At 48.8% G+C, this 21,395-nt stretch overlaps 1 protein-coding gene across 1 annotated transcript in view; it reads left to right on the top strand.

Moving 5' to 3' along the window:
• Positions 1-256: 256 nt before the first annotated feature.
• Positions 257-21,395, top strand: part of mep1ba (meprin A subunit beta a) — a 70,738-nt gene continuing 49,599 nt past the window's right edge. Inside the window, exons 1-4 of the mRNA XM_072468475.1 lie at positions 257-375; positions 18,200-18,218; positions 19,354-19,404; positions 20,453-20,496. Of these exons, the coding sequence (XP_072324576.1) occupies positions 310-375; positions 18,200-18,218; positions 19,354-19,404; positions 20,453-20,496 (180 nt within the window). The 5' untranslated portion in view covers positions 257-309. The remainder of the gene's footprint in view (positions 376-18,199; positions 18,219-19,353; positions 19,405-20,452; positions 20,497-21,395) is intronic.

Raw genomic sequence — 21,395 nt, 5'->3', positions numbered from 1 at the left:
ACAGCATTATAGATGATGGTGTTATCAGAGCTGAGTCATGGATTTGTTAATCTCACACATTTATGTCATGTCCCAAGTGTTTCTCATTGTCAGAGGTTTATATGTGTAAATTAATTCATGGTGATATAATGAAGTGCGACAGGTATCACGGTTCACAGACATTCCCTCTCCGAAGAGAAGACCAACGATCTTCCTCTATCTCCGGGTTTATTGCTGTCAAAGCAAATTGAGTGCCAAAGTCCTCATTCCGACAATCAACCTGAGTACCAAAGTCCCAAAGCACTCGGAGATAGATGTCTATGGAACAGTATGGCTTCCAGCATTATCCACTTTTTCTTGTGTTCTCTCGCAGTTTCAAACGTTATATTTGCTTTGGTGAGTCAATCGTTCTTTCCAAGTCGACAGTGGTTTGCAGTGATTAATCATAGGTTACTAATTTTTGCATCCTTGCACAGGTTAGCAACCCTCTGTCTCTGTAATATGGCAATCCTTGTGTTTTTGTATTCGCAGCTGACACTGCACCTGGGGCTCAAAGGCTAAAACTGTAAGGACAGGCTGCAATGACTTCTATTTCCTCGAGTACGGGAAGGCTAAGGGGTGCCTAACTGAGATGTTCACAGGGCTTAAAAGAATTGATGGGGTCGACAGAGAGAAAGTATTCACTCTGGATGGGGGAAGTCCATAACAAGTGGGAAAAGTCCTTAAAGTTAGAGCCAGTTCGCTCAGGGTTGATGTCAGGTAACACTCCATCATACAAAGAGGGAGTGGAAATCTGGAACGCCCCTCCTCCCGAAACCCAACTCAATTCAAAGTTTCAAAACTGAGAATCGATTTTTGTCAGGTAATAATAATATTCTTTATTGTCAGAAGTAGGTTTACATTAACACTGCAATGAAGTTACTGTGAAAACCCCCCAGCCGCCACTCTCCGGGGCCTCTTCGGGGACACGGAGGGAGAATTCAGAATGTCCAATTCACCTAACAAGCACGTCTTTCGGGACTTGTGGGAGGAAACCGGAGCACCCGGAGGAAACCCACACAGACACGGGGAGAACGTGCAGACTCCGCACAGTGACCCAAGCCGGGAATCGAACCTGGGACCCTGGCGCTGTGAAGCAACAGTGCTAACCGCTGCCCTACTATGCCGCTTGTGAATAGCTATAGTCTCATCCACAGGTGGAAACATTTTCTCCATTTCTATACTGTCAAACGCTTGCCCACCCAAGCAAAAGGATTCTTGAAAGTGTGTTACTAAATAAATTATTTCCCAATCAAATTTCTAAATCTGCGTACAGCAGCTAATCCTGAGGCAGAATGCAACAAGAAGACACGGATAGATGTGGAAAATGGGTGTGTATTTGGCAAATTATTGATTGAAACCTTTAAGATCCTGAGACAGGGTGGATGCGGAGAGAGTGTTTCCTCTTGTGGGAGAATCTAGAACTGGAGTCATTGTTTAAAAATAAGGGGTCACTCATTCAAGACAGAGATGTGGATTTTTTTTCTCTCTGAGGGCTGTGAGTCTCTGGAACTCTTTTCCTCTAAAGGCAGTGGAAGCAAAGTCTTTGAATATTTTTAAGGCATAGGTCGATAGATTCTTGATTAACAAAAGGGGGGGGGCGAAAGGTTATCGGGGTAGGCGTGAGGTTGCAATCAGGTCAGCCATAACCTTATTGAATGATAGAGCAGGCTCGAGGGGCCGAGTGGCCTATTCCTGCTCCTAATTTGTATGCACATATGTAAATTAATTCCAGTATACATAATTGGAAGGTGGTGCATTTTTGTTGAAAGAATAAGGAGGCCACATACTCTGTGGATAATAAGACTTTAAACAGGCTAGGAGAACGGATGGTACTGGGAATGGTGGTGGTGGTGTGTTACAGAGAGTCTGTTCCAATCCCAGTTGGTGTTGGGCAGGAAGATCCCAGAATGGAACCCTGGCTCAAAAGACCGCTGCTTTTACTTTTTTGAGAAAACGTAGAAGGACAGAGTCACAGGACCGCTCATTATTTTTAACAACAAGAACAGAAACATTAACTACACGCGAAAAGTTGGATTGTGATACAATACTCCTTTATTTCCCCCTTTTGCTGAACAAATACACACAGATTTTAAGGTTAACACGGATTATAAAATATATCTTAAGCTACACCGGTCTCAGTAACGTGAAATCCCTTTAATCACTCAAGTGGGCTGTGGTCAAATACACTCTCCACTCTGAACCCAAGTAAATGTCTGTGTACATCTCCTCAAAATTCCCCCTGATGATTGTCACAAGAGAGTTTCCAAACTCCAATCCCCAAAACACGCTTTACAATCTTCTTCTACAATATTGCTTCCCATCAGTCTGAAATTCAGCATTCTGAAATCCAACCCAGGTTTTCCAAATGACTCGATTAAACAAAGCTTCTGTTTCACTTTTAACAAAGAATCCTGCATCCAGGTTTTACCATTTATCCTTCAAGATTTATTTGTCTTGACTGTTCACAATTGCTTTAACTATCGAATCCCAGCCTATCGAATGGCACCAAACGTCTGATTTACCTCTCTAGTCTGCTTTGCCACTTTAATTCTGTTTACTGCAGCTGTCTTTTTCACACACAGCACTTTGTCTGCTTCTCCCTTGAATTATCCTGAACAATACCTTGGCCTCTGTTCTCTTAACTTCAGTCTTCTTAAGATATTCTTTCTGTCCCACTTCCCTGGTTATCTAGACTGCATCTGGTCCTTTGGGAAGTCTGCCTCTTTGCAGCTCCCTTGTCCTATCGAATTTCCCCTGCCAGAGTTGAGAAATGTTAATTCCCCAGTCACCTAGCTTCAACTGCAATACATCTAGCTAAAACAAAATAAAAAAAATATTTTCTACTTTAAAAGGACCCAGTTGCTCGCCAATGGTCACATGCTTCTGTCTTTATTTGCTTTTCATGCTGTAACCCTCTCTAAGCACAATAGAAGCACAGTTGGGAGTGAACCAATCCCCAGCATGAATCTAACTACACGTTTACCCTTCCAGGCACAGAAACATTAAACTAAATCTATTTAAAATTATACCTTATTTCTAATGTTTATCAATATAAATGTAAATCCCTCAAAACTACCTTTGTTTTCCTAACACATCTATGTTGGTTTGACAACTTGCACTTTTCATGTATGTTGTAGCCTGGAGCTGTGAATAGTGATGGGCGAGGCTCGAATATTCTTTCTACCAGATGCCTGATAGGGGGAGGACCCAGTGGTCATTGTCCATGTAGGCACCAATGACATGGGCAGGACGAGGAAGGAGGTTCTGCGTAGTCAGTATAAGGAGCCATGCACCAAATTAAGAAGCAGAACCTCCAAGGTAATAATTTCTGAATTATTACCTGGGCCGCGTGCAAATTGGCAGAGGACAAATAAAATGGAGAAATTGCTGCTCAAAGACTGGTGTGGGAGAAGTGGGTTCCAGCTCGTGGGGGACTGGCACCAGTACTGGGAAGAGTGAGATCTGTACCGTTGGGATGGTCTACACCTCAACCACGCTGGGGCTGATGTTCCCTTGAGCTGCGGAACTAGGGAAGCAGAGAGGGTTTTATACTGAAGAGTGGGGGGCAAGGATCAAATTTGTGAAGACATGAGAAATCAAAGAGTAGAGACAAGGCAAGAGAGAAAGGTGGGAAGTGATAAACTGACTGTGACAGGAAGGGATAGAGAGTACAAATCTAAATGCAAATCAGCAGTTAAGGTTGGTCACCACAAAGGTAATAAAAGTGCAAAAGTAAAGGCTCTGGATCTGAATGCATGTAGCACTCGAAACAAAACCAATGAACCAATAGCGCAGATACAAATTAATAAAACAATTGAATAGCCATGACAGAGACATGACTACAGAATGACATGGATTGGGACTTGAATATTGAGGGGGATGCCACATTTAGGAGGGACAGAAAGTTGAGAAAAGGTGGAGGGATGGCTCTGGTAACCAATGATGGTATTAGCACATTATGTGGAGTTGCCGGCGTTGGACTGGGGTGAGCACAGTAAGAAGTCTTACAACACCAGGTTAAAGTCCAACAGGTTTGTTTCGATGTCACTAGCTTTCGGAGGGCTGCTCCTTCCTCAGGTGAATGAAGAGGTCTGTTCCAGAAACACATATATAGACAAATTCAAAGATGCCAAACAATGCTAGGAATGCGAGCATTAGCAGGTGATTAAATCCTTACAGATCCAGAGATGGGGTAACCCCAGGTTAAAGAGGTGTGAATTGTATCAAGCCAGGACAGTTGGTAGGATTTCGCAGGCCAGATGGTGGGGGATGAATGTAATGCGACATGAATCCCAGGTCCCGGTTGAGGCCGCACTCATGTGTACGGAACTTGGCTGTAAGTTTCTGCTCGGCGATTCTGCGTTGTCGCGGGTCCTGAAGGCCGCCTTGGAGAACGCTTACCCGGAGATCAGAGGAACCCGGAGATTATAGCCAAGTTCCGCACACATGAGTGCGGCCTCAACCGGGACCTGGGATTCATGTCGCATTACATTCATCCCCCACCATCTGGCCTGCGAAATCCTACCAACTGTCCTGGCTTGACACAATTCACACCTCTTTAACCTGGGGTTACCCCATCTCTGGATCTGTAAGGATTTAATCACCTGCTAATGGTCGCATTCCTAGCATTGTTTGGCATCTTTGAATTTGTCTATATATGTGTTTCTGGAACAGACCTCTTCATTCACCTGAGGAAGGAGCAGCGCTCCGAAAGCTGGTGACATCGAAACAAACCTGTTGGACTTTAACCTGGTGTTTTAAGACTTCGTACTGATTAGCACATTAGAGAGAGGGATGACCTAAGTTCAGGAAACCAGGATGCAGAAGCGACTTGGGCTGAGATGAGAAATGATAGCGGCAAGAATTCACTTCTGTGGGTGGTGTACAGGCCCCCTAATTGCAACCACACAGTAGGACAGAGTATAAAGGAAGAGATAATGGGAGCATGTCAGAAAGGTACGGCGATAATTACTGGGGATTTTAATCTACATATAGATCGGAAAAATCAGATGGGCAAAGGTAGCCTAGATTAGGAATTCATGGAATGGTTTGAGAATAGTTTCTTAGATCAGCATTTCTGGAGTCAACCAGAGAGCAGTCTATACTAGACCTGGTATTGTGCAATGAGTCAGAGATAATTGATAACCTCATCGGGAAGGCAACCCCAGGTAGCAATGATCATAATATGATTGAGTTTACATTCAGTTTGAGAGAGAGAAGACTGCGCCAAATATTTGTATTTTAAACTTAAATAAGGGCAATTATGAGGGCATGCAAGCGGAACTGGCAAATATGGTTAAGGTTCAATGATCAATGTGAAGGTTCAGTGGCAGACAGTTAAAGGGATATTTCAGAATATACAGAACAGACACATTCCACTGAGAAAGAAAGATTCCCGGGGTAGGGTCCGTCATCAATGGTTAACTAAAAAAGTTAAAGACAATATTGAATTTAAAGAAAAAAACATATATTTGCGCAGGTCAGAAGATTGGAAAGAATACAAAGAACATCAATGAATGAGAAAAAAAAAAGAATAATGGGGGTAAAGTTAGAGTATGAGAGGAAGCTAACCAGTAATATAAAGAAGAATAGTATGCATTTCTATAGATATTTAAATAGAAGAGTTAACAAAGTGAGTGTTGGTCCTAGAGAAAGTGTGCCTGGGGAATTGAAAATAGAAAGTAGGGAGACGACAGATGAATTAAAAAGGTATTTTGCATCGGACTGCACTGCAGAGGACACAAGTAGAATCCCAGAAATGGCTGTAAATCAGGAAATGGAAGGGAAGAACTCAGGAAAATTACGATCACCTGGGAAGTGGTATTGGGTCTGTGGGCTGACAAATCATGATAGAAGTGGCCAATGAGAAAGTTGATGAATTGGTTTTAATTTTGTCAAATTTTCTAGATTCAGGAAAAATTCAATAGATTGGAAAAGAGCAAATGTAACTCCATTTATTTATTCAAATTATTCAATGTATTCAAAAAGGGAGGTGGACAGAGAGCAGGAAACTACAGGCCAGTTCGTTCAAAAATATTCTAAGTCATTATTAAAGATGCTATGGCTGGTCACTGAGAAACATTCGAGGCAGTCGGGCAGAGTCAACATAGATTGTGAAAGGGAAATCATCTTTAACCGATTTATTAGAGTTCTTTGATGGAATCGTGGGTGGGATTTAAAGGAAACATTTACAACTGTCAATTTGGGTGTGATTGGCAGGGTGTTTCTCAAAGGCCTCGTTGGCGAGATCGCGGCCCATAATTAATGTCACTTAGTGTCAAAAAATGGGCCCCCCCGAGAGCTTCTCACCATTATTGGCTCTCTCGCTGCCTGATTCGCCAGACTCGTGCTTCAGGGTCTCGCCGTTAACAAGGGGGAGCTGCTTTCAAACGCTCCCTCGCCACTCACTCCGGTCAACACACTCCAGCTGGGCCACCCGGAGTCATTCCCCCTTCCAAACCCCCCACCCCGTCCAAAGAGAACACATCCTGAGAAGATCCCCACCTTTCACCAGCGCAGAGACACACACCTTGGTGGCCAACATAAGCGGAGAAGGTTCTGCGGCACAATCTGGTGAGCACCACATGGTCGGGTCCGCGCGCAGCCGACGCCATATTGTACGGCGTGACTGCTGCAGGTCGTCGCCGTACGCATGCGCGGCCAAGGTCCCGGCAATTCTCCGGCCGTTTATTTCGTGAAGTCCGTGTGCCTTACATGGCACAGCTGCTAGCCCGTCACCGGTTGGAGGGTCGCTGCTGGGGCCTCGGCGATTTTTTCATCGGAAAGCTGGACACTTCCTCCGGACATTGCCTCAAAATCAGAGAATCCAGCCCCAGGTCTCTGCTGAGTTCCAGTCAGAGGCCAAGCCTCTGGGCAAGGCTATCCCAGAGCTGATGGTTTTGCTGCGACGCAGCCGTGAGATTCAGGAAGGGATGTAAGCGACATTGTAGCGAGTGCCTAGCCAATTGGAGGAGTCCCAAAGGCTACAGATGCGGTAGATGATGCTGGCAATGCTCGGCTGGCGACCGCAGTGGAAAGCCTGAAGCAGGACATCAGCGTCTTGCGGGGTGATGTCCAAGGCCTGGCTCAGTCTGTTAAGGCCATGGCGGAGGGCCCCAACAGCATGTCCCAGTCGCTGAGGCCATGTTCCAGATGCAGGAGGACATTGTCAGGGCAGTGCACAAAATGGCCCAGTCACTGAGGAGCATAACTGAGGGCGTCGCCACCATGGTGCAGGACTGGCAGAGACAGATGATGCAGAGGCCTCTGGAGCTCGCTCCAGCTGCCCTTCCATCCCATGGAGTCCCCCCAGGATCCTACAGGCACAGTCAGGGAAGGGGAAGTATTGGAGGTCAACCAGGGGCCTGCCACCAAGAGACTACGGCAGTCTCCAGTTCTTCCAAATACCGCCCCTCCTGACACCGGCGCATCTCAAGGGCAGCGGGCAGAACAGGGTGGCACAGGTGATGCCAGTGATGCCAATGACACCGGTAAGTCACCAAGGCCCTCTGGCTCCAGGCCCTCAGGTATACGTCCACTGAGGGCATCAAAGGGCACAGGCGCGGAAAGCAGCAGGCTGCCCCCACCTCTGATGTACATTCTGGGGACTCACCTGGACGTAGCAATAGTCCGCATCAGATCAAGAAGATTTAGGATCACTGAGTGGGCACTGGGGCGGAGATGAGGGGGGGGGGGGGGGTCACTATCAATAGCTCGGGGAAATGATAATGTTCAATGTTCACTATTAAAACATGTTACACCTGATACATGTGAAGCCTCTGGCACATTAACCTTCACAATGGCCCAGCACACAAACCCCATCGCCCTGTGGACTCTGGTCCAAATTCAAATGCCCCCGATGCAGACCCTGTTCATAGGATGGGTGTAAGTGCGCTAACAACAGAAAGTCAAGAATCGGACTTTGGCATAATTTGAGGAACACCAGGGCGTACCTCAGAGTGAGTTCTCATCACTCTCCTACCTGCCCTGTATACTGACCCACTGACAGTGCCAACAAAGTCCATCACCCTGGAGTGATGTTATACAGATCCTTGGAGGGTGGAACATGGTAGTCGGGGAAGAGAGGGGGGATAGGGGGAAGGAGAAGAATGGGGGAAGGAGAGGAATGTGGGAGGGAAAAAGGGGAATGGGTGGAAGGAGGGGAATGGGGGAAAGAGGGGAATGGGGGAAAGGGGGAAAAGGGGGAAAGAGGGGAATGGGAGAAAGAGGGTAATGCGGGAAAAGGGGAATGGGGGAAAGAGGGAAATTGGGGAAAGAGGGGAATGGGTGAAGGAGGAGAATTGGGGAAAGAGGGGAATGGGAGAAAGAGGGGAATGGGGGAAGGAGGAGAATTGGGGAAATTGGGGAATGGGGAAGAGGGGAATGGGGGAAAGGGGGGAATGGGAGAAAGGGGGGAATGGGGGAAAGAGGGGAATGGGGGAAAGAGGGGAATGGGGGAAAGTGGGGAATGGGAGAAGGAGGGGAATGGGGAAAGAGGGGAATGGGAGAAAGAGGGAATGCGGGGAAGGAGCGGAATGGGGGGAAAGAGGGGAATGGGGGAAAGAGGGGAATGGGGGAAAGAGGGGAATGGGGGAAGAGGGGAATGGGGGGAATGAGGGAAGGCAGGGAATGGGAGAAAGGGGGGAATGGGAGAAAGAGGGGATTCAGGGGAAAGGGGAAATGGGGAAAGAGGGGAATGGGGGAAGGAGGGGAATGGGGAAAGAGGGGAATGGGCGAAAGAGGGGATTCGGGGGAAAGGGGAAATGGGGAAAGAGGGGAATAGGGAAGGAGGGGAATGGGGAAAGAGGGGAATGGGGAAAGAGGGGAATGGGGGAAAGGGGGGGATGGGGAAAGAGGGGAATGGGGGAAAGAGGGGAATGGGGGAAAGAGGGGAATGGGGGAAAGAGGGGAATGGGGGAAAGAGGGGATTGGGGGAAAGGGGGGAATGAGGGAAAGGGGCGAATGGGAAAAGGGGCGAATGGGGGAAAGGGGGGGATGGGGGAAGAAGGGGAATGGGGGATGGGGGAATGGGAGAAAGGGGGGAAGGGGGAATGGGGGAAAGAGGGGAATTAGGGAAAGAGGGAAATGGGGAAAAGAGGGGAATGGGGGAAAGAGGGGAATGGGGGAAGGAGGGAATGGGGTAAAGAGGGGAATGGGGGAAAGAGGGGAATGGGGGAAAGAGGGGAATGTGGGGAAAGGGGGGAATGGGGGAAGGAGGGGATTGGTTGGAAGAGGGGAATGGGGATAGAGGGGAATGGGGAAGGAGGGGAATGCGGGGAAGAGGGGAATGGGGAAGGAGGGGAATGGGAGAAAGAGGGGAATGGGGGAAAGAGGGGAATGGGGGAAAGAGGGGAATGGTGGAAAGGGGGGAATGGGGGAAGGAGGGGAATGGTGGGAAGAGGGGAATGGGGATAGAGGGGAATGGGGGAGAGGGGAATGGTGGGAAGAGGGGAATGGTGGGAAGAGGGGAATGCGGGGAAGGAGGTGAGCTGACGGACAACGCCTCGTCCTCTGAACGGGCGAGGATGTGGGCCTCCCTGGTCCATCTGGGCTTGCTGGACCCTTGCCGCTACCTGTCCTCCCTCCACGAGCTGCTCCCGTGGGTCCTCCCCAGGCTAGTCCTCCAGCCCCTCTTGGTCCGTCTCCTCCTCCAACGAGTCCACATGTCCCTCCTCCTCCTCCAGCATGTCGCTCCATTGCTGTGCTAGGTTGTGGAGGGCACAGCAGACCACCACAAAGCAGGAAACCATCTGGGGGTGTAATGCAGTGCAGCACCAGAGCAGTCCAGGCATCAGAACCATGTTTTTAACAGTCTGATGCACTGCTCAGTGACAGCATCAAGTATCCCCTGCACCTGGGGCAACCCAGCGATGGTTGGGAAATCCTGCTGCCCGGGCATCTTGGTCCAGCTCGAAGTTGATATAGTCAGCTACCCGGATATACAGGGTATCAGTGACCTCACAGATACACTTGTGGGCTGCAGCTTGTGAAATGCTGCACAAGTCCCTGCTCGAGCCCTGGAATGAATGGGTTGCAAAGCGGTTCAGGGCTGCGATGACCTTGATGGCCACTGGGAGCAGGTGTCCTCCTTCTCCATGGGGTGCCAAGTGGAGGACGTGGCACAGGTGCCGCCCTGCCCCTTTGGCCAGACGGAGTCTCCTGTGGCACATGCTGTTTGTCAGCTCCTTGAAAGACTAACGACTCCCGTACACCTTGGGTCATCGCTGTTTGGGTTCCTCCTCGGCCTGATGGGCGGCTGGGTCTTTGCGTGTGGGCGGCTCCCTCAACATGGGATGCCTCCTCCAGCCTGCGTTGGTGCTGCTGCCTTCCCCGACGTCTAGCTGTCTGGGCTGCCACCAGCTCTACGAAGGCAGCCTCTGCCGGATCGGCAGCACCAGCCACATTGTTATACCTGTTTGGTGTTGGAGTAGGAGAGAGACCGACAATCAGTTAGAGCTTCCACCCCGGGACCCTCAAATCCCCCAAGCCTCCCGCACCATTGCGTACCCCGCCTTCTCTCAGGGTGCCATCCCGTGAGCCAGATGTGCTGGAGAACCTCGCTCTGCACACTCACCCCCGGCCACAGCAGGAGCCCCTAGACCCCAGGCAGGGAACATTAGGGAGACCGTGCTCAGGTGCTCCACACACCCACCCTTTGGTCCCGAGGATATTCCCAGTGCTGAAGACCAGCTCCGGAGTGTTTGGTTGTCGGCTGCCTGGTGCTGAAGCTTGGAGAGTTCAGGCAAACTGTTCAGGCTTCAAGGTCTGATTGAAATGCGATGCAATAATCATCATCTGAGACTTGGCACGTGTACCCAAGCGAAGCTACTTGAGAATATTTTGTTTATTAAATGGTCAACAGTGCTTTTTTTTAAAATTTAGAGTACCCAATTCATTATGTTTTTCCAATTAAGGGGCAATTTAACGTGGCCAATCCACCTACCCTGCACATCTTTGGGTTGTGGGGGTGAAACCCACGCAGACACGGGGAGAATGTGCAAACTCCACACGGACAGTGACCCAGAGCTGGGATCGAACCCGGGACCTCGGCGCCGTGAGGCAGCAGTGCTAACCCACTGCACTACCGTGCTGTCCATGGTCAACAGTACCTTCATACAAAGAGATGAAAAGCAACTACTTAACAGTCCATCTATCACACTAATCATTCATCATCGAAGAAAATGCACCGTTCCATACACACAAACACAAGCACCTTTTGGCTACAGAATATCGGCACAAACACAAAAATACAATAGTTCATTTGTGGAAAGAAAACCGAAAAACACTACATCAAAGGGGCAAAGGAGATTGACCAGGATGTTGCCTGGAATGGAGAGTAGGTCTTACGAGGAAAGGTTGAGGGTGCTCGGCCTTTTCTCATTAGAACGGAGAAGGATGAGGGGCGACTTGATAGAGGTTTATAAGATGATCAGGGGAATAGATAGAGTAGACGGTCAGAGACTTTTTCCCCGGGTGGAACAAACCATTACAAGGGGACATAAATTTAAGGTGAATGGTGGAAGATATAGGGGGGATGTCAGAGGTAGGTTCTTTACCCAGAGAGTAGTGGGGGCATGGAATGCACTGCCTGTGGAAGTAGTTGAGTCGGAAACATTAGGGACCTTCAAGCAGCTATTGGATAGGTACATGGATTACGGTAAAATGATATAGTGTAGATTAATTTGTTCTTAAGGGTAGCACGGTAGCATTGTGCATAGCACAATTGCTTCACAGCTCCAGGGTCCCAGGTTCGATTCCCCGCTGGGTCACTGTCTGTGAGGAGTCTGCACGTTCTCCCCGTGTCTGCGTGGGTTTCCTCCGGGTGCTCCAGTTTCCTCCCACAAGTCCAAAGATGTGCAGGTTAGGTGAATTGGCCAATGATAAATTGCCCTTTGTGTCCAAAATTGCCCTTAGTGTTGGGTGGAGCTGTTGACTATGGGTAGGGTGCTCTTTCCAAGAGCCGGTGCAGACTCAATGGGCCGAATGGCCTCTTTCTGCACTGTAAATTCAATGATAATCTATGATTAATCTGGGACAAAGGTTCGGCACAACATCGTGGGCTGAAGGGCCTGTTCTGTGCTGTATTTTTCTATGTTCTATCAACCTCACAGGTCCTCAACAACATGGAGGATCCCTGCCGGTCGGTCGTTTTACATATCAGTCTCTGTCCATGAGCCTCCATTGCACAGGTCTTGTATCCGGCCTAATTTCATCACAACCAAAGCACGATATCCACAAGTTCCACTAGCGTTCAAGTTGCAGTAAAACAGCCCTGACGTCCGGCGTGTTTAAGTTGCGGCCATGTGCTTGTCAACATGTAGCACTCACCGCACTTACAATAAAGCATTTCCTCAACACTGCCATCAGGTCGCTCATTCGGATCAATCTTTCTCTCCCTCCTACAGCTCGCAGCAGTAGACTCGTCAGCAGGGGAAAATCGCTCCGATCCAGAGCACACCAGATGGCAGGAAGAGCTCCCCTTCCCCTGCGCCAGCGCTGGCAGCAAATACGACATAGGAGCAGCATTCGGCCATTCGGCCCATCGAGTCTGCTCCGCCGTTCAATCATTTTTCTCATCCCCATTCTCCTGCTTTCTCTCCATAGCCCCTGATCCCCTTATTGATCAAGAACCTATCTATCTCTGTCTTACAGACACTCAGTGATTTGGCCTCCACAGCCTTCTGCGGCAAAGAGTTCCACAGATTCACCACCCTCTGGCTGAAGAAATTCCTCCTCATCTCTGTATTAAAGGATCGTCCCTTCAGTCTGAGGCTGTGTCTAGTTTCTCATACTAGTGGAAACATCCACTCCACGTCCACTCTATCCAGGCCTCGCGGTATCCATGAACAAGTTTCTGGGGACAAACTCGATCCTCTAACAGCCATTGGGCGTCAAAGGGGGTGGTGACGTGGGGCCGTGAAAACTTTCCGAGTTTACACACAACACTTAACGATAACTCTAACGAACAAACATTCAACAAACAAGGTGCAGGTTCCATCAGAAAGGACACCGTATCTCTCCATCGGTTCCTTTTTCTGCATCACCTGCACACCTCACTGCTCAATAGCAAACAGGGTCGCAAAGGGATTTGTTTGGTGGGAGTCAGACTCTAAGTCATCATCTTCTCCCGGCTGCCAAACGCTTGTCTGTAGTAACCGTGCTAAAGCTGCTTGGGGCGAATTGGGGTCCATCCCATCATTCCGGATGAGCCTGAACAAATTGTCTCGGTGCCAGAATCGTGTGTCGAGGTTGGAGCTACTAGGTTTCAATCCGTAATCGTCGGGCGGTGGGTCTGGGTCAGGGGCTTTGATATAAGTGACCTCGAATGGGTCTGTGGAATCTTGCTCAGATTCACTGGGAGTGGGGCCTGGTACAGGGTTGTAGTCGTAACGTGGTGTGCTGTGGCTGTCGTCATTGTGATCGCTATCACTGTCGCAGTCGCTGCTGGTTGAGGGAAGGGAGAGGTGGATTCGTGCCTCTGGGGGCGGAGTTGAAGTCGTGTGTAAGGGCGGGCTGGAGTGGTTGGGGGAGGGTAGGAGTACGTCATCTGTGGATGGGGCGTGATCGTCTGCTGCTGCGAGCAGGATGTGGTGTGTGTGGTTATTCTGCGAGCCATAAGCCTTGAGCTGGTTTATATGAAACCACGCAGACTTACCATGGGGATAGGTTATTTTGTATACTGAGGCGCTGACTTTTTCCGAAATGGAGTACGGTCTGGAAAATTTTGGGGCAAGGAATGAAATGGGGTTGTAAAGGGAAAGCATAACTTGTTGCCCTACTGTAAACTCAGTGGCGTGTATTGTTTTGTCGAAACAAGCCTTGCTCTGTTTCTTCCTGGTTCCAAGTCTCACTGCTGCTGCGAGTAGGGCTGCCTTTATGTTCTGTATCAGTTGTTTAACCGCATTTTCATGCGTGAGGGCTGTGACTGCGGGGCTGACCAAATCCAGTCCTAATAAATACTCAGTGCCTTTCATGGGGCGTCCGGTCATGAGGGTGTGGGGGGTGTATCCTGTGAATATAAATACCATGTTTCTTAAAAACATTAAAGCAAATGGGAGAACTGAATCCCAGGTGCTGTTATTCTGCTGAACCATTTTCCTGAGGGTGGCTTTCAATGTCCTATTCATTCATTCTACAATACCACCTGACTGGGGGTGGCATGCGATATGGAACTTTTGTCTAATGCTGAAAATCGTGAGGACGTTTTTCATTACACGCCCGGTGAAATGGGAGCCTTGGTCGGACTCTATACTGCGTGGGAGGCCCCATCCTGTAAAGATGTGGTGCGTTAATATTTTAGCTGTTGTCTTGGCCGTATTCGTTCGTGATGGAAATGCTTCCACCCATTTTGTGAAGGTGTCTATGACCACCAACACATACTTGTAACCATTTCTGCACGGGGGGTAGGGGTCCTATATAATCTATCTGGAGATTTGTCCAGGGTCCATTAACGGGGCGGGTATGACTAAGTTGAGCCTTTTTCGCATATCTGTCCGGATTGTTCTGGGCATAGATTAAGCAATTCTCTACGTAGTGTGTGTTGTGTTGGGTGCTCTGGATCCGTGGAACACATACAGGCCACCAACACTTAAAATAGTGCAACAATATTTTATTAAGTTAGAAACTGTTGAACATACTTTCACTGTGGGTTAACACGATATTAGATTGAACTAAAGACCTATGCCTTGTCCTAACCAATCTATGCACTCAGCACATGGTAAAGATCTGTGCTGTAAGCTGTAAGCTCTGTCCTACTAAGAAGCTGCAGCTCGAATGAGCGGGAACTCTGATGCCCCCTGTCTTCATAGTGCGTGTGCTCTAACTGGTGATTGGCTGCGGTGTTGTGTGTGTTGATTGGGCCCTCTGTGTATCCATCAGTGTGTGTGTATCTGCCCCATATACACTGGTGTATATTATGACAGTGTGTGACATCGATTTTTAAATCAGGCCACCAGGTGGGCTAGGGTGGGTTCAATTCCTTGGTGTCCATGATTGTCATGGAACTGACAAATGATCTGGTTCCTGTCCTGGCTGGGAACTATATAAATGCCATCCTTTAAAATCACACCGTCGTGTGTGGTGATAGCGTTTTTAAACTTGTCGTACGTGGCTGGGAAGGTTCCCTTTAAAACTTCCCAGAGTTTCTCGTCCTCTTTCTGGGCCTTCTCTAAATCCTGAATGTTGGTCTGTGAGACCTGGGGCGAAATTCTCCCGAAACGGCGCGATGTCCGCCGACTGGCGCGCAAAACGGCAGCAATCAGACGGGCATCGCGCCGCCCCAAAGGTGCGGAATGCTCCGCATCTTTGGGGGCCGAGCCCCAACATTGAGGGGCTAGGCCGACGCCGGAGGAATTTCCGCCCCTCCAGCTGGCGGAAACGGCCTTTGTTGCCCCGCCAGCTGGCGCGGAAATGACATGTCGGGGCGGCGCATGCGCGGGAACGTCAGCGGTCGCTGAAAGTTCCCCTCGCATGCGCAGTGGAGGGAGTCTCTTCCGCCTCCGCCATGGTGGAGACCGTGGCGGAGGCGGAAGGGAAAGAGTGCCCCCACGGCACAGGCCCGCCCGCGGATCGGTGGGCCCCGATCGCGGGCCAGGCCACCGTGGGGGCACCCCCTGGGGTCAGATCGCCCCGCGCCCCCCCCCAGGACCCCGGAGCACGCCCGCGCCACCTTGTCCCGCCGGTAAATAGGTGATTTAATTTACGCCGGCGGGACAGGCAATTTATCGGCGGGACTTCGGCCCATTCGGGCCGGAGAATCGAGCAGGGGGGCCCGGTCAACCGGCGCGGCGAGATTCCCGCCCCCGCCGAATCTCCGGTGTCGGAGACTTCGGCAACCGGCAGGGGCAGGATTCACGGCAGCCCCCGGCGATTCTCCGACCCGGCGGGGGGTCGGAGAATGACGCCCCTGAAATGTGTGTACTGGGGTGCTCTCGGGTGTTCCAAAAATAACCATGCCTGGAGCCTGCCTTCGCTAGGGCGTCTGCTTTAACGTTACCTGGGGGAGAAGAACGGTGATGACTGCGAACCTTAATTATTCCGTACTTCCTATCCTTCGCTGTCTTTAAGATATGGCGGAGTAATAGGGCTGAGGGTAGGGGTTTACCGTCTGCGGAAACAAATCCTCTTGTTTCCCAGAGTGGTAGGAACTCTGTCAAACTATTACAGACATACAAGCTGTCTGAATAGATGTCTGGTGGGGTCGGGAACGCGTCTGGGTGGTCTACAATATATGCAATCGCTGCCAGCTCTGCTGCCTGCGAGCCTAAGTGCCCTGGCAACTTTAAGGAAATTTCATCTAGGGCGCGTCCCTGCGCGTCCTCTACATATATACCGCAAGGCTGGCTCCACAGAGATCGGGGCGCCCTTTGAAAACAGCGTCCCAATCAGCATTCGCGTCGCTGTTCTCACTGACGGTGGATGCGAGTGCAAATTTACCCCCATTGATATGTGAAGAGAGTGGGCAAAGAATGGCAAATAGAGAATAATGCGGGCCAATGTGAAATTCTCCATTTTAGCAGGGAGAATAAGAAAGCTTCTGGTTTAAATGGTGAGAGGTTGCAGAGGTCTAGGATTCAGAGCGATCTGGGTGTCCGAGTGGATGAATCACAAAAAGGCTTGTATACACGTACAGCAAAGCATCAGGAAAGCCAATATGGTATCGTTTATTTTTTTTTAATATACATTTAGCGTACCCAATTATTTTTTGGGTTTTTTTCCAATTAAGGGGCAGATTAGCATGGCCAATCCACCTAACCTGCACATCTTTGGGTTGTGGGGGTGAAACCCACACAGACATGGCGAGAATTGTGGGCAGCACGGTAGCATAGTGGTTAGCACAATTGCTTCACAGCTCCAGGATCCCAGGTTCGATTCCCGGCTTGGGTCACTGTCAGTGCGGAGTCTGCACGCTCTCCCCGTGTGTGTGTGGGTTTCCTTCGGGTGCTCCGGTTTCCTCCCACAGTCCAAAGATGCGCAGGTTAGGTGGATTGGCCACGCTAAAATTGCCCTTAGTGTCCAAAATTGCCCTTACCGGGTTATGGGGATAGGGTGGAGGTGTGGGCTTAGATAGGGTGCTCTTTCCAAGAGCTGGTGCAGACTCGATGGGCTGAATGGCCTCCTTCTGCACTGTAACTTCTATGATTCTAATGTGCAAACTCCATACGGACAGTGACCCAGGTCCGGGATTCGAACCTGGGTCCTCAGCGCCGCAGTCCCAGTGTTATCCACTGCGCCACATGCTGCCGTTGTATCGTTTATTATGAGGGAAATTGAATAGAAAAGTAGGAAAGTTATGCAAGTAGTGGCGTTCGCAAGCATCTGCTGCTCTTGTCCTCGTGGGTTTGGAAGTTGCTGTCGAAGGAGACTTGGTGAGTTGCTGCAGTGCACCTTGTCGATGGCACGCACGGCTGTCACTGTGTCGCTGGTGGAGGGAGTGAATGTCTACGATGACCCAAATTCTCCTGAGGTCTAAACTGGGTCTTGAACCCAAGGGTGGAATTCAACCAGGGGCAGACTCACCCCTTGCCAGCGATGTGCCCACATCCCTTGAATGAAGAAATTGACTGTGTCACAGAAAGTTAACACGGCCGCCAATTCAAAATCACACCTTCTGTCCTTGATTTCGCAAACTGCTTTGAATGTCTGTTATAGTTAAACAACAAAATGTAGAGATATTTGGGAGGCGGAATTGATTACAGAGACGATTGGGAATAACAAATGGATCTGAATAATATCTTGAAGTATATTCAGGGGGATTCAGATCAGTCGTGGCTTCATTGAATGGCGGAGCGGACTCGATGGGCCGAATGCCCTACTTCTGCTTCTTAAGGTCTGTCGGTTTGCCAATGCAGCATTGGCCAAGTGTGGAAAGTGAACCTGCAACTGGGAAAATGGGAATAATCAGTTCCACAAACAAAAAGAAAATCCTTCCCCGTAAGTTAGAAGATAGTGAGGGGATGGACACCAAATGTACTTCCTTCAACAGTATCATTCTCATGACGAAATAGGTGATTCCATCAACTAGATCGGTGCAGTGAAAAAATGCTGATTTAATGTTTCTAGCTCAGAGTTGATGGGCCAAATGGCCTTCTTCTGTATTGTAATAATTTGATGACTAATATCTTGATGTTGGCAGAAAAGAACATTTTCTAACTTGCATATTCCTTTATGTTTTCACTAGCCAACATCACGTGTGATCGGTAAGTTTGATATTCGTTTGTTCATAAAAATGACCAGATATTTTATATACAAGCACAAAATATTCGGGAATACCCAAGTGTCCTTGATCCAGAATTGATTCAGGTTAGCTCTTAGAATCTCTTGACCTGCCCAATTCAATCTTATTCCATCGGTCTTTTTGTAAACAATCTCACCCAACCAAACTGCTTACTTTTAATTTCCAATGTTTCAATCAGTCCTCCAATTTAAAATTCTCATTCTCGATTTAGAATCCCTCCACCCCCATCTCTGTAACCTCTTCCGGGCCAACAGCTGCCCAGGATTTCTGTGCTCCCCTGACTCTGGCCCTCTTGCACAATTTCAATTTTAATCGCTCCACTGTTGGCGGCAGAGCCTTCAGCTGCCTGCACCCTAAGCTCTGGAAGTTCCTCCCTGCCGCTCTACCTCCCTCTCCTCCTGACTTACGGTGCTACTTTAATGTGTCTCTTCTGGCCACCTTGCAATGTCACCTTTAGTGGGTGGGTTAAAAGCCCTATATAAATGCAAGTTGTTGTTCTTGTGAAATTGTGAAGAGAACAACAATTCGTACTGTGTGGGAAGAGAGTGCCGATTGGGTGGCAACTCTGGCGCAATGTCCTGATGAATGTACGACGAAACGTTTCAACAAAATTTTGTTTTCAGCGATGCCCATCTTCTGCACCAGCATAGAACATAGAACATTACAGCGCAGTACAGGCCCTTCGGCCCTCGATGTTGCGCCGACATGTGAAACCACTCTAAAGCCCATCTACACTATTCCCTTATCGTCCATATGTCTATCCAATGACCATTTGAATACCCTTAGCGTTGGCGAGTCCACTACTGTTGCAGGCAGGGCATTCCACACCCTTGTGATCCGGAACGCACTGCCTGAAAGACCGGTAGAAGCAGGTGCAATAATAATTTCCAAAAGGAATTTGGATAAGTACCGGTAAGGGCAATGGGGAAAGAGCACGATCAAAGGACTAATTGGATAGCCCTGACCAAGTGCTGGCACAAGCACGATAGACTGAATGGCCTCCCCTCCGAGTTGTATCATTCCATGATTCTAATGTAATATTCTGAACTTGTGCAAAGAAACTCACCGAATAAAGTCTATTTTCATTTATCTTCTAGAAGTGGACGTTGACAATGGTTTAGATCAAGACATATTTGAAATCAACGAAGGTAACTTGGATTTATTTTATATCAGTTGAGGTCGATCTCTCGGCTGCTATGTAGAACAAGCATCAGCATAACAAGGACATTGAGATATTTGGGAGTTGAATGATTTATTTTCATTCGGAGAATTTAATCAATCTTGATTTCACCACCGCTTGGATCAAAACCTCTTACTCTTCCTCTGCACTGTGAGCTAACTGTGTGTTGATCATCAGCTTCAGGTTGAGTTATAGATCCTCACTACTGGCCTCAACTATTCCCCGTGGAGCAGCACGGTGGCACAGTGGGTTAGCCCTGCTGCCTCACGGCGCCGAGGTCCCAGGTTCGATCCCGGCTGCGGGTCACTGTCCGTGTGGAGTTTGCACATTCTCCCCGTGTCTGCGGGGTTTCGCCCCCACAACCCAAAGATGTGCAGGGTAGGTGGATTGGCCACGCTAAATTGCCCCATAATTGGAAAAAATTAATTGGGTACTCTAAATTTATTTTTTAAAACTATTCCCTGTGGACATAAAACCGACAGTGCAGAAGGAAGCCATTCGGCTCATTCGAGACTGCACCGACCCTCCGAAAGAGCACCTCATCCAGGCCCAATCCCCCGCCTATCCCCGTAACCCCACCTAACCTTTGAACATGAAGGGGCAATTTTGGCTAGGCCAATCCACCTAACCTGCACATCTTTGGACTGTGGGTGGAAACCAGAGCACCTGAACTGTGGTAGTGGTCTCCACATGCTCACCACTCTCTTGTGATGGGGATTGCGAGCTCCCTATTTGATTTATGGATGGCTATTTAGAGTTCTGTCTTTGGTTTTCAACTGCCTCGCAACTGGAGACACCTTATCGACGTCTAACCTCACAAACTCTGTCCTCACTTTCGCACTTCTAGCAGGTCGCACCCACTGCATGCACCCTGCCGAAAATCGGCAGCCTAAACCCCCTCCCCTCACTCAATCTAGAAAGGAAGAAACACTCACCTCTCGGCTCTCGATTTGTTCTGGAAAATAAATTTTGTACCTTCTCCAGTGCGTCAATCTTTGTCTTTCTCCTCTCTGCAGAATTAGGATTGAATCTTTTCGAAGGGGACATGAAAATGGATAAGGTAAGTTTCGCGCCGCGAGATAAGGTAAGCAGATTGAATCGATGTGGTTTATTTCGATTTTCAGAAGGCTTTTGACAAAGTCCCACATATGACATTAGTGTTTAAAATTAAAACACATGGGATTAGGGGTAGTGTATTGAGATGGATAGAAAACTGGTTGGCAGACAGGAAACAATGTATAGAAATAAATGGGTATTTTTCACATTGGCAGGCAGTGACTAGTGGGGTACCGCAGGGATCGGTGCTAGGACCCCAACTATTCACAATATATATTAATGATTTAGATGAGGGAACTAAATGTAATACCTCAAAATTTTCAGATGACACGATGAGAGGGTGGGAGGGTGAGCTGTGAGGAGGATGCAAAGATCCTTCAGGGGGATTTGGACAAGTTGAGTGAGTGGGCAAATGAATGTAGTAACATCTGGATAAATATGAAGTTGTTCGGTAGCAAAAACAGGAAGGCAGATTATTATCTGAATGGTTATCGGTTGAGAGAGGGGAATGTGCATCGAGACTTGGGTGTCCTGTGCACAAGTTACTGAATGTAAGCATGTGGATACAGCAGGCAGTAAAGAAGGCAAATGGTATGTTGGTCTTCAGAGCGAGAAGTTTCGAGTACAGGAGCAGGGATGTCTTGCTGAAATTATACAGGGCCTTGGTGGGGCCACATCTGGAGTATTGTGGGCAGTTTTGGTCTCCTTACCTGACGAAGGATGTTCTTGCTCGAGAGGGAGTGCAGCAAAGGTTTACCAGACTGAAAGTCAAAGAGATCTAGGAGTACAGGTCCACAGGTCATTGAAAGGGGCAACACAGGTGGAGAAGGTAGTCAAGAAGGCATACGGCATGCTTGCCTTCATTGGCCGGGGCATTGAGTATCAGAATTGGCAAGTCATGTT

The sequence above is a fragment of the Scyliorhinus torazame genome, chromosome 11 (assembly GCF_047496885.1).
Source record: "Scyliorhinus torazame isolate Kashiwa2021f chromosome 11, sScyTor2.1, whole genome shotgun sequence".
Lineage (NCBI taxonomy): Eukaryota > Metazoa > Chordata > Chondrichthyes > Carcharhiniformes > Scyliorhinidae > Scyliorhinus > Scyliorhinus torazame.
Note: the sequence above shows the minus strand (reverse complement) of the source record. Positions and strands in the feature narration are given on the sequence as shown.